The sequence below is a fragment of the Hipposideros armiger genome, unplaced genomic scaffold, assembly GCF_001890085.2.
Source record: "Hipposideros armiger isolate ML-2016 unplaced genomic scaffold, ASM189008v1 scaffold_163, whole genome shotgun sequence".
Taxonomy (NCBI): Eukaryota; Metazoa; Chordata; class Mammalia; order Chiroptera; family Hipposideridae; genus Hipposideros; species Hipposideros armiger.
This window is the reverse complement of record NW_017731513.1, coordinates 720,938-735,220: the sequence shown is the minus strand read 5'-3', so window position 1 is coordinate 735,220 and position 14,283 is coordinate 720,938. Positions and strand designations below refer to the sequence as shown.

Genomic DNA, 14,283 nt, shown 5'->3' with positions numbered 1-14,283 from the left:
GGGGGGGCACAGAGGACGTTTAGGGCAGTGAGCCGACTCTGTGTGATGCCATAATGGTGGAGACATGTCGTCATTCGTCTGTCCAAACCCACAGGATGTCCACCACCAAGAGTGACCCCAGTGTAAACTGTGGGCTCTGCGGGATGATGACGTGTCTGTGTAGGGTCATTATTTTAATAAATGTACCACTGGGGGGGTGATGATAATGGGGAGACTGCATGTGTGGGGATTGGGGTACATGGGGGTCTCTGTACCTTCCTCTCAATTTTGCTGTGAACCTAAAGACACTTTAAAAAAATTAAGTCTTAAAAAAAATACAAAGCAAAAAACCAAAAAACAAAAAAAGATAAGAAATACACCTGAAACAACTAATAATAATTAAAAAAATACAAAGCAAACCTATAAAAACTAATAAGATTATGTCAGATACACAACACACACATGAGCTGGCTTGCAGGAGGCCCCACGCAAATTTGTAATAGAGTATAACCTCCTTCCCCCCATATATCCATGAGTTGAGAGACAGAGGGAGAGAGATTCTTTATGAGACAATGCTAGCTACTGAAAACAGATGAAATGATAGAATTTTAAAACAACCATTTTTTTAATGTAATATGTGGTTCAGACAAGGATCAGTAAGGGAGTTAGAACTTCTGGGTGAAAGGTTACTGGGGGACAGGATATTCACACAGTTTAGGATTAAGAGACAAAAGTTACGCAAAAACCAAACACCATGTGCAACCCTCAGATCCTACGCTGGGAAAAAGCTGGAATAGATGCTTTGGGGACAGGTCTTGGTGAAAAGACGGTGATTTTCGCAGGTGTGATGACATACGTTCTGGGCAGACGAGGAGATAACCGCTGAAGCCGAGGTGCTGCAGTACTGATTGGTGCCCGCGGCTGAATCTCAGGTGTCTCGGTCAGTAACTGGTGCGTCGAGCTGAAGGATGTTTGTGAGCTGGTGATACTGTTTTTACATTTTATTTTCTGTACATTGGAATTTTTTTTCAAAAAAAGTTGGAGGGACAGAAATCGTCTATTTGCTCAAATCAGTGAATCCGTTCACTTGTTGAATAACCCTTTATCACTCTTTGTGGGTCTTCTCCTCGCCAAGGAATCTCTGTCTCCATGTTCACAGCCATCAAGTACAAACAAGTAAAAGCAGATTAACGCTGACCAGACAAGTCGGGGATCCTGACCACAGATACGGAGCTCATCCCCACTTCTCTGGAGCGAGTTCCATCCAGCCCCAGCTTCCTTTGCAGCAAAGCATGCTTATTGGGCTCCCCTCTCAGTGCGTCACTGTGTTATGAGCAGCACCTGCAAGTTATTACTCCAACCATAAAAATATCAGTTGAGTGTAGTAACAGATTAAGGGAGAGTCGAAGTATGAACTGATACTGTTTTATTAGGGCACATGCACAGACTGTCTGAGAGGAACATTTTCTCCATGTAGTCTTCTTAGAAAGTCTAAATGTGAACCCAAGAGGCTCTTTTCATGTGATTTTTACTGGGCAGGAAACTGAGAAGAACAAGATTCCTCAGTTCCCTAGCGAGGCAAGCCACACCTGGGGGACACACCCCCAGTCTGCAGAGCCCCAAGTCCAAGGTGCTCGCCAGTGGAACCCCATTTCCTTCCTTGATCACGTCCAGTGATTTGTGCAGCTGGGGCTTACTAACCACAGGAATGTCTTACCATTTCATAACTTGCGGAAAGTGTTGATTTTACAGAGCTGACCCCATATGGGGTTTGGATTTCTGTACCTTCCCATCCCTAAGGTTACCCTAAGGTGGGGGTTGCATAATGCAATCTGCCTAGGAGAGATCTCCCCAGAGATTGCACTAAATCCCAAAGGGGCTAAAGGACTTGCTCAATGACCCCGGCTTCGTGCCAGAAGGAGAAATCTCAGACCAAAATTGAAAGGGTAATTCCAGTGAATCAACTCTCAAGTCACATCTCAGATTACAGTTTTCAGAAACTGGAGCCACACATTTTGTCCCTTATGGTCAGATAAGAAGACATCGCTAAAACCCTACATTCCACATTTTTGTTCTGTTTACTCTCATCCCAATTTCTAATAATTTATCCAGTTTTTAAGGGGCCAAATGTTTGTGGGGACTTCGAGTTCTCAGCATGTTAGGTTGTACTTATCATAGTAATTTTTAGCCAAATTTCAGCATAACAGGGTTCTTATAAAACCGCAGAAAGGAGTAAAAAACTGGAGACTTTGGTCTGGGTAGACTACACATAACAATTTCAACTGAAAAACAAAATCATTCTTGAGCTTTAGACAGCTTGAGTGTTTGCTTATCAAATAAACTTGATAATTATAAAGCACAGTATCCCTTCCTTTCTTTGCTTTAAACAGAGCTGAAATTTGGGGTGTCAAATCCTAACGTAGTAAAACACTGCCTCCTATGCCTTTGCCAAGTTTCTGAGTTTTAAACATGCACCTGCTAAATATTTCACAATTCCTGTAATTTTTAACCATTACTTGTATTTGAACCAAGCATCATAAAAGATGTGGAAGGACTTCATGTACCCTTTGAATAATTTTATGGCCTTTGTGATATGTACTTGACCGTTCTTAACCTTCAATGATTTCAGATGCAAGCTCTCCTTTGTTGACGATTATTAGTTCAGGTTCAGGATTTCTAGGCATTTGGCCAGGGGATTACTCTGGGTAAAATCTGCTTCCTTAACTTGAAAACATTTGCCAAGCACCTATCACTTTAAGGAGCTACAGGAAGATAAAAACAACAACAACAACAACAACAACAAAAAACAACAACAAAAAACCAAAAAGGGTTCCTCTAGGTATTTTTCAGTTGTGCTAAAGATGATAGAGCATTAAAGTCATTTTTAATAGACCAATCCATTGCCTGCTTTTTACACTTCAGGGAATGTCATCCAGCGAATGTTTATGTCACGCCTCCCGTGCCCTGGAAATTCGGAATCCTGGGTGGGAACGCAAACGTGACTGAGGAGGGGACCCGGCCCCTGAAGAGTGCGTGGACTAACCGAGAGACAAGCAACCGTACATGCAAGTCATGTATTTGAATTACAGACACGATACAGGGAACGGCGAAAGCCTCTGACCTACGTCTTGTGGAAATGAGTCCTCTTTCCTTCACCACAAAGGGTTAACCATTTCCATTCTCATTATAAAATAATATGTAAAGATCTCAGTGCTTTACGTTTGTTTGAAAGCTGGCTTTTCCTATGACGTCAACAGAATAAGTAGAGACACCTGTGAAAACCGCGGGAACGCAGCAATCCTCTCGGAAGAAATGAGTCAATTTCCTAGAAAACTCAACCCAGAGCGTCTTAATTGGGAAACAGACACACAGACTCACAGCCGGAAGGCAAACGTGTTTCTTCTAAGCTTTCTAAGTTCCCTGATACTTGTCTGGCAACATTTTTATATGTTCCTGTGCTCCCGCCAAGCTGTCAGAAACTGTCTTTTTGAAGCAACGAAAAGAAAGAGAAAAACATTTCACCCAGAGAAAAACGTTTCAGCTCCTCGCTCGTCGGACACCGCCCCGAGGTGCGAGGGCACAGCCGAAGCAGCTGACGGAGGGCGACAGCGCGTTTCGCGTCTTCCTGGCTGGATGACAAGCCAGCTCCCAGGACCACCGCAATCCCACTCCAGCCCGGGATGCTGGGGGCGGGACTTCCCGTGATGGGCGGAGCTTAACTCTGCGGGCGGGGCGTCGCTGTGATTCGGAAGCGGTTCTCTGCTAGGAGTGGGTCCTGTGGGCGGGACTATATTAGGGGGCGGAAACCTGCTACGTTCATTACGCTCGGTGGGCGGGGCTCCGCTCGGTGGGCGGAACCACGGCCTGGGAGAGGCGGTTTCATTGGCTGCCTACCCCGGAACTTCCTGGATCCTGCGCGTGCTGGTGGCGTCTCCTGGAGCTGCGGCGGCTGTACGAGTGGTGGTAGCCTAGGTCTGGCGAGAGGTGAGTGGGAGCGTTCCCCGCGGCCTGGCAGCACGTTTCGGGGCCGGGGCAGGACGGGCGGGCCTCGCGCCGCAGCAGCCCGGGGGCTGGGGTCCGTCGCCCTCTTCGGGGGCAGGCCGGCCGGCCTGTGGGCCTCAGCCCCCGGCAGGGGACCCGTTTTTAGTCAAGTGTGTTTTCATCCGTTTCCACGTGGTGGTTGGAGAAAAGCGCTGCCGTCCGTTAAGCGGCTGCCAGAGGCTAAACGTTGAGGATGTCATTTCGGTCCAGAGACGCCATGTGAGCACAGGGACGAGAGGAAGAGCGTGCAGGGTGTCTTCCGAGCGCCATCGCCCCGGCCGGGTGGGTGCAGGGGTCCCAGGAGACACGTCTGGCGGACCGACGCGAGATCGGGGGTTCCAGCAGCACCCCAGGGCCAGGCGTGGTGCTTCTGTGTCGCGCCAGCGCCGCAGGGATGACGCAGCGCGGCGCGGGACCGGCCGAGACGCCGGTGGCGCGAGCCGGGGAAGCCGCCTTTCTGTAAAGGACTCGACGGCGACGGTCACGCAGGCTTTGATGGCCGAAGTGGCAGCAGGGAAGCCCCCAGGCAGTTCGCAGTCAAAGGGACACAGCCGTGTTCTAATAAAACTTGATTTACAAAGGCCGGGGGACGGTCACCTGACCCGGGAGCTAACCACGCCGCCCTGGGGACTGGAACTGGATCCTGAACGAGGCGGCACTGCATCGTGTCGGTGCTGCATCTTTATTTATACATGAGATGCCGCGTCACATCACGAGGTCGGGCTCTGGGTCTCGTCCGCCTGGCTTTGAGCCCCGCCCTTCTGTGATTACCAAGTGTGACAGTGGGCACATCACCTTCCCTTTGTATCAGTTTTTTTTTTAATCTGTAAAATGGGGAGGAAACAGGACCTCCCCACAAAGTGTTGTTGTGAGAGTCAATTTGTTGAAGCACATAGACTGTTCGCACAGAGCTTGTACACATAGTAAAAGCTCAATAGGTCCTATTCATGTTTTAAAAATTGGCTTTCACGGGCATTGTTCAAGACAGATTTGAGAGCTGTGTCCAAGGTGCAGCTTACAGGCTAAGCGAGCGCGCCTTTGGCTATAGGACAGGTTCAAGCAAGAGCTATGCACAGAGCTGGTTGGAAGGTCGTGACGGTAACTTACGGGAGGGGGGAGGTAGGAAGTGCAGGAGTGAGGACTGATGTGGAGGAAAGGGGGACGAGTAGAAAAGGAATGAAAGAGGCAGGAGGCCGAGGAGCCAGCCCTAGTGTGTGACAGGGACAGAATGGCACAGTGGCACTGAACTAGGACAGACGGCGATGTTTCCGTTGTCAGGTGCTGGCCATGCATTAGAGTTGCAGACCTACTCTGCCCTCTTCACAGCAGAAAGCCCAGGAGGGGCACAGACATGGGGAGAAGTCCATACCCGCAGCCACTTTAAGAACCATCAGCAGTAAGACAGAACTGCTTAGCTTCAGTTGGTACCTTTATTCTAAAAACGTAAATTGATGTACAGCTCATACGCCTGGGCAGCTTCCCTTAGCTCCTTTTCTTTCTTTCCTAGGCCATGGCCAAGAACAAACGGCGTGGGCCCAAGCCCAGGAACGTATTTCACATAGCCAGCCAAAAACACTTCAAGGTTAAAAGTAAAGCCAAGCCAGTTACCACTAACCTGAAGAAGGTGAGTATTACCAGTAAGCACTCAGACTTTGCATTTTACAAGCAGAGCACAATGGTGGGGCTGCTGGGAAAACTGAATGCTATTATTTAAAACAGGGTCTTAGCCTTTTCTCTGAAGGCAAGAGGATGTTTAAACACTTGATTAAAAAAATGGAGGAAAGGAACGTCCCTTTCTTGATCCAAATGTACAAAAAGAAAATGAACCGCAAATGTGTGAGGCGCCATGTAACAGTTTTATAGGTTTATGAGAACATAGACATCATAAAGAGCATGGAGCGAGAACCAGCTCTTATCTCTGAACTCAAATATATTCAAGAACCTCTCAACAGAGCCGACACGGATGTCAGTCAGCACCCATTTTCCTCCTCAGTAATTCTTATTTCTTTGAAAATATGGAACGCAAACAAAAACCTGTAAAATGAAGATAAAATATGTTGTTTCTTAAATGCAAAATTGGAAAAGGAGTTTATGTTCTTTGTTCTTACTTCAAAATATTTGGGAAACTTCATCAAGATGAAGTCAATTCTGCAAGGAAACATTTTTAAGTTTATGTAGTAGGTGGGGTCAGCTCCCCAGGACTTAGTAGTTATCATACTCGCCTATAGAAAAATATTTTATTTTTCAGTTTTTGTCACCTACCTGAGTTAAGCTTTTTGATCGAGCAGTTTTATGACTTTGGAAAAGCTATAAAGGAAATAAAACTGGGTGGCACGATGGGGGTGTGGGGGGGAACAGTTTTACGCGGAGCCGTCTCCAAAGCTGGCACTGAATGGCGAGGGGCTAGCAGTGTGGAGCTGGGACGCGCTGGGAGCAGCCTGTGCCAGGCAGAGCCGGTGCGGAGGCCGCCGAGGTCCAGGCAGGGACGGCGGAGGGAGGGAGTGAGGTCCTGCAGAGGACCTGAAGCCGTCCGAGGCCGCAGCGTTAGACTTTTGTTGAAGCCACTGAACAGTGACGTTAGGCATGAGAGGGGTCAGCGAGCTGAGGTTTGAGGTCTTTCATAAAGGAGCAGGTAGTCACAGTGTTGGCAGGTGACTGCGATGAGGAAAGGGCTGTCCGAACGTCCTGGTCAGGAGTGCGCGGGGACAGTTTTGAGGGAAATGTGGTTTGGGAGCAGCAGCGAGGAACAGGACCACCGCCCACAGCTTAGATGCTAGAGGGGGTTGCGGGGGCGCTGTCCCGAGGTTGCCAGGGGCTGCCATCAAGGCAAGGTCGAGGACAGGCTCAGAGAGGTACTGTTAGCGGGACCTTAAAGGCATCTGATGCAGGTTGCTCGTCTCAGGTGAGATGATGCACACTTCCGCCTGCTCATACCGGTCAAGTCAGCGTATGGGGCGTGTCCACATGATTCTTATTTATAAGAAACTAGAACTTCTCGTCTCAAATGCCCCAATAAGACTAAGAGTTTCTGTAAATCATCCCCACAAATTGGTAGTTACTTTTTTTAGATTTCTAGGTTTAATAAGGTTCCATTAAGGTTGAATGTATTTTTTATCCATAGTAGCGATGCAATCACAAATGACTGCTTTCTTTTTTTAAAGATCAACATTGTGAATGATGACAAAGTTAATAGAATGAATAAAGCCTTTGTCGATATCCAAAAGGTGCTCACCCACTTCTCCAAAGGCCTCTCCCTTGAGCCTGTGCAGAAACCGCTGGTGAGTAGAAATCATTGCTTTTTGTTATGGCTGATGAATTAAACTCCACATTTTCAAAGCCTGTGAGTTGAATATAATTTTAGTGCTTGGCTGTCTGCTGTACGTGGGGCTGTGCTGTGTGTACAGTAAGTTCGGTCATGTTCAGACTCTGCAACATGGAGTCTAAAAGGAGAATTTAACGTTCTAGCTGAAAAGGGCTGACTAGAAATTAAATTGGGCAATGGCTCACCTTTGTCATTGTTGTTCACTATTGTTATTTGAATTTCAAAATGCCGTCTCGTACTTTTCTCCCTCCAGATTCCTCAGCAGTGTCATGAAAACGAAGCAGTTAATGTGGACGAGGCCACAAAGTTAATGGCTCAGTTGTAATACGCTGGTGAGGTGTCAAGTCCCCCAAAAGACAAATAAATAAAATGTTTTATACAACTTTATTTTTAAAAATCTTGTTAATGTACAGGCATTGGCACATTTTAAAAACGAACTACATAAACAGATCTTTCCCATAACCTAGGAAAGCGGAATGTCAGAAGTCAACCAAACGTGATCAAGTTAAAGTGCGAAACAGAAGGCACTTCACACACTGTTCCCCGAAGGGGGACAGTCCTGTTCACACCCTTCGTCTGTGGCAGTGAGCGGGCTCATGCTGGGGGCGCACAGCTCCGCGGCAGTGAAAACACGAGACAAACAGGCAGAGTCCTTGGCCAGCGGCCTTGTTTTCGACGACCTTAAGTCTACTTTAACTTTCCTCTTGAGAGGAAGAATCACAAGGATTCAGACGTGGAAAGAAATCCAGAATGCAGTTACGGGGGGGGGGGGGGGGGGGTACTAAATCAATTTTTCCCCTTTGTTTTTACAGTTGAAGTTTTGTGAAGTAAAAAAAGAAAGTATTAGGGAAGAACACTTCAGAATCAGTGAACTAAAAAGGTGTTACATTCATTATTTTAAATACTTAGGTTATTAAAAGTCTAAAATGTTACACAGTTAGAGGTAGATAACAGTCCCGGGTCTCCATGGAGTCTAATAATTTAGTATCTGGACATCAAAGAGATCACAAACGCCTTCATTATCATCTAAATTAAAGTTGTAGTCGTCTGCTGGGGTAGGAGAAAGCCGTAAGAGAGGAAACACTGCAAGCAAAACACAAGTTCGGTGTTAGCGATGGCTTCTCCACAAGCGCAACGCTGTTTAATATAAAACACCCTCAGATACTCCGTCCAGTTAACATCCTGCTGCCTGTTATACAAGAATGAAAAAATACACAATGGGAAGTGTAATGATCAAATTAATGACTTGTGTTTAGGGTATATTTTGAAAGACTTGTTTAAAAGGCCATTTATGCATTCATTATTGATTATAGGTATTAGCTTGATAAATAGGAGGTTAAAAGTTTTATTGGCTGACCTTGTCACTATTGAAATATGATTCAAAAACATGGGTCAAAGTACTTTCTCTGATCTGCTTTATAAGCCACTATGCAAAGAGTGGAAATTAGACACAGGTTGATAAATTTGTTGCTGGTGTCTGCTACTTCACAAATCCAAGTGGTTATCGTACCCTTTGCTAATTTAACAGCTGCCACTATGGGTCTCGGCCATATCAGGGGCCAGGACTCAGAGCCTGAGAACTCACAGAAGGTGAAGCCGAGGAAGTTACTGTAAAGTAGTTGCAGTATTGTAGCCATAGTTCAGGTTAGATGACGACACGGTCAATGTCAGCAACAGTTCAGTGACTTCAACTTGGCAGCTGGAAATTGGCCGTGGGGATAAGTTACAGAGCTGGGTTTTCGGATTACCTGCTGTTGACTTCTATGTATTATTTTACCCTTCTTCACCCAATTCTTCAGGAGTGAAAAGGGCTAGTGTGCCAAAGCTCAGAAGTTTATTGAGTGCAGGGGTAACTGCCCCCATATGGGGTCTTCTCCCCCGAGATGCAGGCACAATAAGATGCCAGAGGAGGACTATGATTTACTGCAGTTATTAAAGATTTTTAAAGCATTGTCATAGTACATTAAGCAGTTAAAACATATAGCTTCTTCAGTCTTTTCAATCGTGCCGCTTACAAATTCTAGAGAAGCATTACTGATGTGCAGTGAAGGCAGTTAGTGAAATTTTAAACTACTCACCATCAGACGACATTAACTCATCGATGATGTCTCCACTAATGGATGCTGCTGGACACACAAATGGGAGAAAGTTTTGTTACCCTTCTGTTTATAGATTTTAGCAATAAAAGGCACAGTACATATTAAACATCAGCTTGGCTAACAGTACAAAGTTAAGGCACTAGGACTTCTGGGAGGCCGTTTTCATGAGCACCTGCTCTGTGCCAGGCGTTACTTTTAAACCTCCAACCTCAACGTGCAGACCAAAGCACTCATCTCGGCCCCTGGTTTTAACGTCTGTGGGACCACAGTTCTCCCAGTCCGCAACCTTGAAACGTCAACCCCACGTTCCACTCCTGGTAACTTCACCCCCACGTCTCACACAGCAGACGTCACTCGTTTAGTTATTTCTCTAACCCCACTGTCATCACCCCGTCTCAGCCTTACTGTTCTCTCGGAGGCGCAGACCGCAGACGTCCAGCCGTCAGCCTCCGCGGCCTCCTGCTCCCGGGCACCTCGCCCGTCGTGCGGCGCGTTAGTGTCCCTGCCCGGCCACAAACCCGCCCTGGTGTCAGCTGAGCCCCACGTCGGCCTGACAGCCAAGGCCTCGCTAATGTGGCCCCACATCCCTCCCTCACTTCTTCCAAATAGGAAACCGCATGCAGATGCTCAGCGGGGCCGACATGCTGCGTTAGGCCGGGCCGTCTACCCCAGACGACCCACGCTCGCTTGCGCGTCCCCAGGGCCCCCAGGATGACGCGGAGGCGGAAGCACACTCCACGCGCGGCCAGACCTTCACGGCCTCGCTCCACCACCGTGGGCTCCCAGAGCGGAAACGGAGCTGCAGCATGACGCCCGGGAGGGCGTGACTGTCACCACTGAGCAGTCCCCGGGGAAGGCGGGGGACACAGGAGACACAGGGGACGGGACATCCCGCACAAGCCCTGCTCTGGCACCGGGGAGGGCTCGCCAGGGACCCAGTGTGACGGGCGGGAAAGGCGGTGCAACGACGTTCATACACCCAGGAGGGGCCCTAACGCCGCCGTCGTTTTTAGAGTTTGAGCTATTGTCACCCACAGGGGAGCCGTGCAGGGAGGCAAGGCTCCCTAAAAAGGAGCCGGGACTTGATCGACCCTGTACAACGAGGCTTTCAGATAAAACGCAGCGGTGGAGACCGGGGAGGGGCGGCAGGCGGCACTGTGTGGCTGTCTCAGGAGTCCTTCCAAATACACCTACATAACACGCTGCCGTGCAAATAGCAACCGGGAAGGGGGCAGGGGCGGGCGGCAGGCAAAGGACATGGGACTAACTTCTGAAAATGGAGCCCCAGGGAAAACGGCCCACGGCCCCCTGAACCCCGTCCCCCTGCGCGGCTTCCACCCACGGTCTTAACCACACATTCTGCCCCCCACCCCCGGTATGTTCCTGAATATACAGTCAGGGTGTGTGTGCGCGTGAAAAATACGTACCTTAAGAAACAAATCTGCAGTAATAAAAATACTTAGATATATAATTACAATCAAATACTGCATAACAATAAAGAAGCCAGGAGCTGTGTTTAGATGTGCCTTATCACACCTGTCCCAGGGCTGGGCACGCAGACGCTAAATGCACAGTGTTCACTAGACTCCGCTCAACAGGCGCCTCCCGTATCAGATAAGCAAGTCCCGCCACAACGGCAAATGCGACAAGCCCTGCAGCTCGGGCCCTGCAGCGGTCACGCGTGCCCCCGCGCTCTGCACCGCGCAGGCGGTGGACCCACCTGCAGGCAGGTCCGGGCAGGCCGTCTGCTGCAGGCCTGGGCTTCTCTCCGGGGCCAGCTGCTCGGGCAGGCTCGGGGGCGCTGCGCCGGCCTTCTGCGGAGCCGCCGGGGTCGCGGGCTGGCAGGGAGGCTGTGTGAGGTCGTCAGGCGGGGGCACAGGGAAAACCACGGGCTTCGCCGAGCTGGGCTCTTTATTGATGAGCAGCACGTGGATGGGTCCCGAGTGACTCTTTAGATTGATCTGGTATTTCTTTTGTCCATTCTGACCCTTTGCAGTTATTGGGTATAATAAGCAGATGAACAGAAGTAATGTTAAACATAAGGCAAAGCTACTCGGGACTAACTAAATCCACAGGAAAGACAGGCATTACGTGAACACAGAAGAGTAGCGGCTAAGAGCAGTACGGGATAGGGAGGGCTCTAAGCCACTCGCCGCTAACAGTAAGCTCTTCTCAAATACGGATCATCAAAGACTCAGCACTAGAGCCCTAGCAACCTTCCACTTTTAAGGCAACCGGACATGTGGGCGCCCCATACTCTCTCCCCCTGCGTGGACGCGTCCGGGCGTGGGTGTGGTCATCCCAACACGCCGTCTCACACGGCAACCGTTTCACAAGTCTAAACTCCTCTATCCCGTTCAGGCGGCACAAAGACAACTCCTTTCCCTACAGAGCCACCAGGGTCAAGTCCCTGCGTTTCACAAACTTCTGTGACCCCTAAGGCGTCAGAGCCCATCACATAGATGCCTAAATACAGACTTCTAGAACAGCTCGGCGCAGGAGGAACTTGACAACAGTCATCCTTTTCTACCCCCTTTTTGGTTGATATAGCTTTCAAATCAGTTTTAGGAACTCTGAATTTGAAAACTACAATCATGAAATTAAAAAAATATATATCTCTCTATATATAGATATAAACACACACACACACATACGGCACAGAGGCAATAAATATGTTTGACTCAATAAGCCATGTTTTTAAAAAGATCTAATTTAAAGCAAGATATTGTTGATATTTAAGTTGAACTTTTTCATCAGTCAGGACAGTTCTATCAGTTATAGTCAAAGTGATTTTTTTAAGATTATTGACTACATCAACCATTTTGATAACTTACCCAAAATAAAAATGAACTAAATATTCCAAAAAAACATTTGATATCCTCTAGCTCAAATAAAATCAAATTTAAAAAGTAAAATGTTAAATGATTCATTCAGTTACATCTGCAATTTTACCAAAGTACTGAAGACACAATTTCAGTAACGATACTCTCAAATGGACACCTTGAAAGTGTTTCCATACAATTAGCCCATTTCAGCTACAGGAAATACATGGTCCCTCCTGAAACAGCAGACCCACTTAACAAGTCATCGCACATACCATTTCCGGGATAGGCACCTCCAGCTGTGTTCCCGAAGGGGCCTGAATGGCCAGGAGTGTATCACCTAGACAAAAAAAATTAAAGGTTTTTAAACTGGAGAAAATATTATGAATCCTAGAGTACAGTGGCCAGTGTGGGCTCTGGCGTCAGGACGCTTGGGTTCGAACCCCAAGCTCGGTGACACGGCCTTTGGTTCTTATTTCTGTAAAATGGGGCAATATAACTAACTGCGTAGGTTTGTTCTGAAGATAAATGACGTGAAGTGTATTAGGAGATCTTAGAACAGGGTAAATACTCAGTGTTAGATTTATTATTCTATCAACACATTCAGCTCAAGTTAATTTTGCTTTCACTCAGTTTCATGTCAAGTCTGAGATTCTTGAAATCTTTTAGCTTCAATTAAAATAATACTGTTTACTTGACAAATTTAAACTACTTAAATGACTGGTGACACTAGAGGTCAGGTATGACACACTGAAATCTTGAGCTTAAATGAGTTTACTTGGGAAGCCAACCAAGCTCTACAGCAGTCTCTGCTGAAGATTAAGAATACTTCCCCAAACCTTGGAGAACGCAGAGTAGGACCGCTGGTACACATGTCACCAACAGCCTCAGGGGGGATCAGAGTCCACTGGGCAGGTGTTTTTGTATGTGCATCACACAGGCTGCCCTTTTACTAGGTCACGCGTAATTAAATATAAATGCGTACGCAACATTTCATTTTATTGGTGCTATATAGAATTACAGGAACGCAGTCCTGCCCTCTTCATTATTAACACATTATACTGTTATTTCAAGGGGCGAGCAGGGGCTGCACGAGGTTCCACACTGCAGAGTGAGACGAGCGATTCACATTCCTGAGAATCACGACGCAGGGCGAGCGCGCGGGGCTTCTGGGTCACTCTACACCTGACGGGTTGATCAGAGGAGGGACGCAAGAAAAAGGTGCTAGCAGCACTCACCATTAAAGCAATTGCAGATGTCCTCATGAGTGACATAGGAAAATGTACTGTCGTAAGAGTTAAGGAACAACGTTGATCAAGGTCTAGGCATTTCCAGGGAGAGAATACATCTGAGGCCAAATAAGCGAAATGACCAAATGCGTGGGAGGTGTGGGGCGGAGGGGGGCTGTCACACACGGTCAGATAAAAAAGAAGTCTTTAGTCTGAAAAGGTCAAGACAATCAAATAAAGGTCCCTCAGAGGAGGGTCCGTCCTCTGCTCTGAGAAGAAGCCACTCTGATTTCTGTGACATCCGAGGACCCTTGGCTTCGGGGGGAAGGATCCTGACAGGGGACAGGGACGCTACAGCCACGTAGACCTCCCCCGCCCCGAGAACCCTCTTGGCCATGTCTGGGGACTGGGAGGGGCCGGAGTCCGGAGAGCCGTGCAGCCAAGCCCAAGGCCAGCTGGTTCAATGGTTTGAATCTTGGGGCTCCACAGGGCACAGTCTGAAAACCCCCGTTGCCAACCTTAAGGAGCTCTGGTCCACAGAGAGGAAATACCACACGAGACCATGGACTTGTGCGCCAATGACAACATGAAAAATAAATCGTATCCATTAGTCCGAAGTCCATGAGGGGGACAAGAGAAGGCGCAGTTTAAAAGCTCCCTAGGAGTCCAGGTACGTTCACAAATCAAGAGCATCACCTCTCTCTAAGAAAACACAGTGACTAAGGCACATGCGGTAGATCACGCGTTTTTCCGCCCCCATATGATATGCTAGGCACCCCACCCTCCCGTAG

The 14,283-nt window shown here is 47.9% G+C and overlaps 2 protein-coding genes across 3 annotated transcripts in view; one reads left to right on the top strand and one right to left on the bottom strand.

Annotated features, from left to right (window-relative positions):
* Nucleotides 1-3,854: 3,854 nt before the first annotated feature.
* Nucleotides 3,855-7,729, top strand: RBIS (ribosomal biogenesis factor). Of its 2 annotated transcripts, none has more exons than XM_019651646.1 (4): nt 3,855-3,963; nt 5,528-5,644; nt 7,182-7,298; nt 7,596-7,729. In XM_019651646.1, the coding sequence occupies exons 2-4, from the start codon at nt 5,531-5,533 to the stop codon at nt 7,665-7,667; spliced, it is 303 nt and encodes a 100-aa protein (XP_019507191.1). In that variant the 5' UTR covers nt 3,855-3,963; nt 5,528-5,530; the 3' UTR covers nt 7,668-7,729. The 2 variants fall into 2 exon arrangements, with proteins under 2 accessions (XP_019507191.1, XP_019507192.1); XM_019651647.1 differs by lacking the exon at nt 3,855-3,963 and adding an exon at nt 4,139-4,239.
* Nucleotides 7,710-14,283, bottom strand: part of E2F5 (E2F transcription factor 5) — a 16,988-nt gene continuing 10,414 nt past the window's right edge. Inside the window, exons 4-8 of the mRNA XM_019651622.1 lie at nt 13,502-13,545; nt 12,539-12,603; nt 11,162-11,429; nt 9,421-9,468; nt 7,710-8,425 (exon numbers count right to left, since the gene is read on the bottom strand). Coding sequence (XP_019507167.1) covers nt 8,316-8,425; nt 9,421-9,468; nt 11,162-11,429; nt 12,539-12,603; nt 13,502-13,545 — 535 coding nt within the window. The 3' untranslated portion in view covers nt 7,710-8,315. The remainder of the gene's footprint in view (nt 8,426-9,420; nt 9,469-11,161; nt 11,430-12,538; nt 12,604-13,501; nt 13,546-14,283) is intronic.

Bases quoted from the DNA above. Each gene is read 5' to 3' on its own strand.
- RBIS (XM_019651646.1), top strand. From the start codon at position 5,531: ATGGCCAAGAACAAACGGCGTGGGCCCAAGCCCAGGAACGTATTTCAC. The intron at 5,645-7,181 runs GTGAGTATTACC...CTTTTTTTAAAG, and splicing joins TTACCACTAACCTGAAGAAG to ATCAACATTGTGAATGATGA. The intron at 7,299-7,595 runs GTGAGTAGAAAT...TTCTCCCTCCAG, and splicing joins AGCCTGTGCAGAAACCGCTG to ATTCCTCAGCAGTGTCATGA.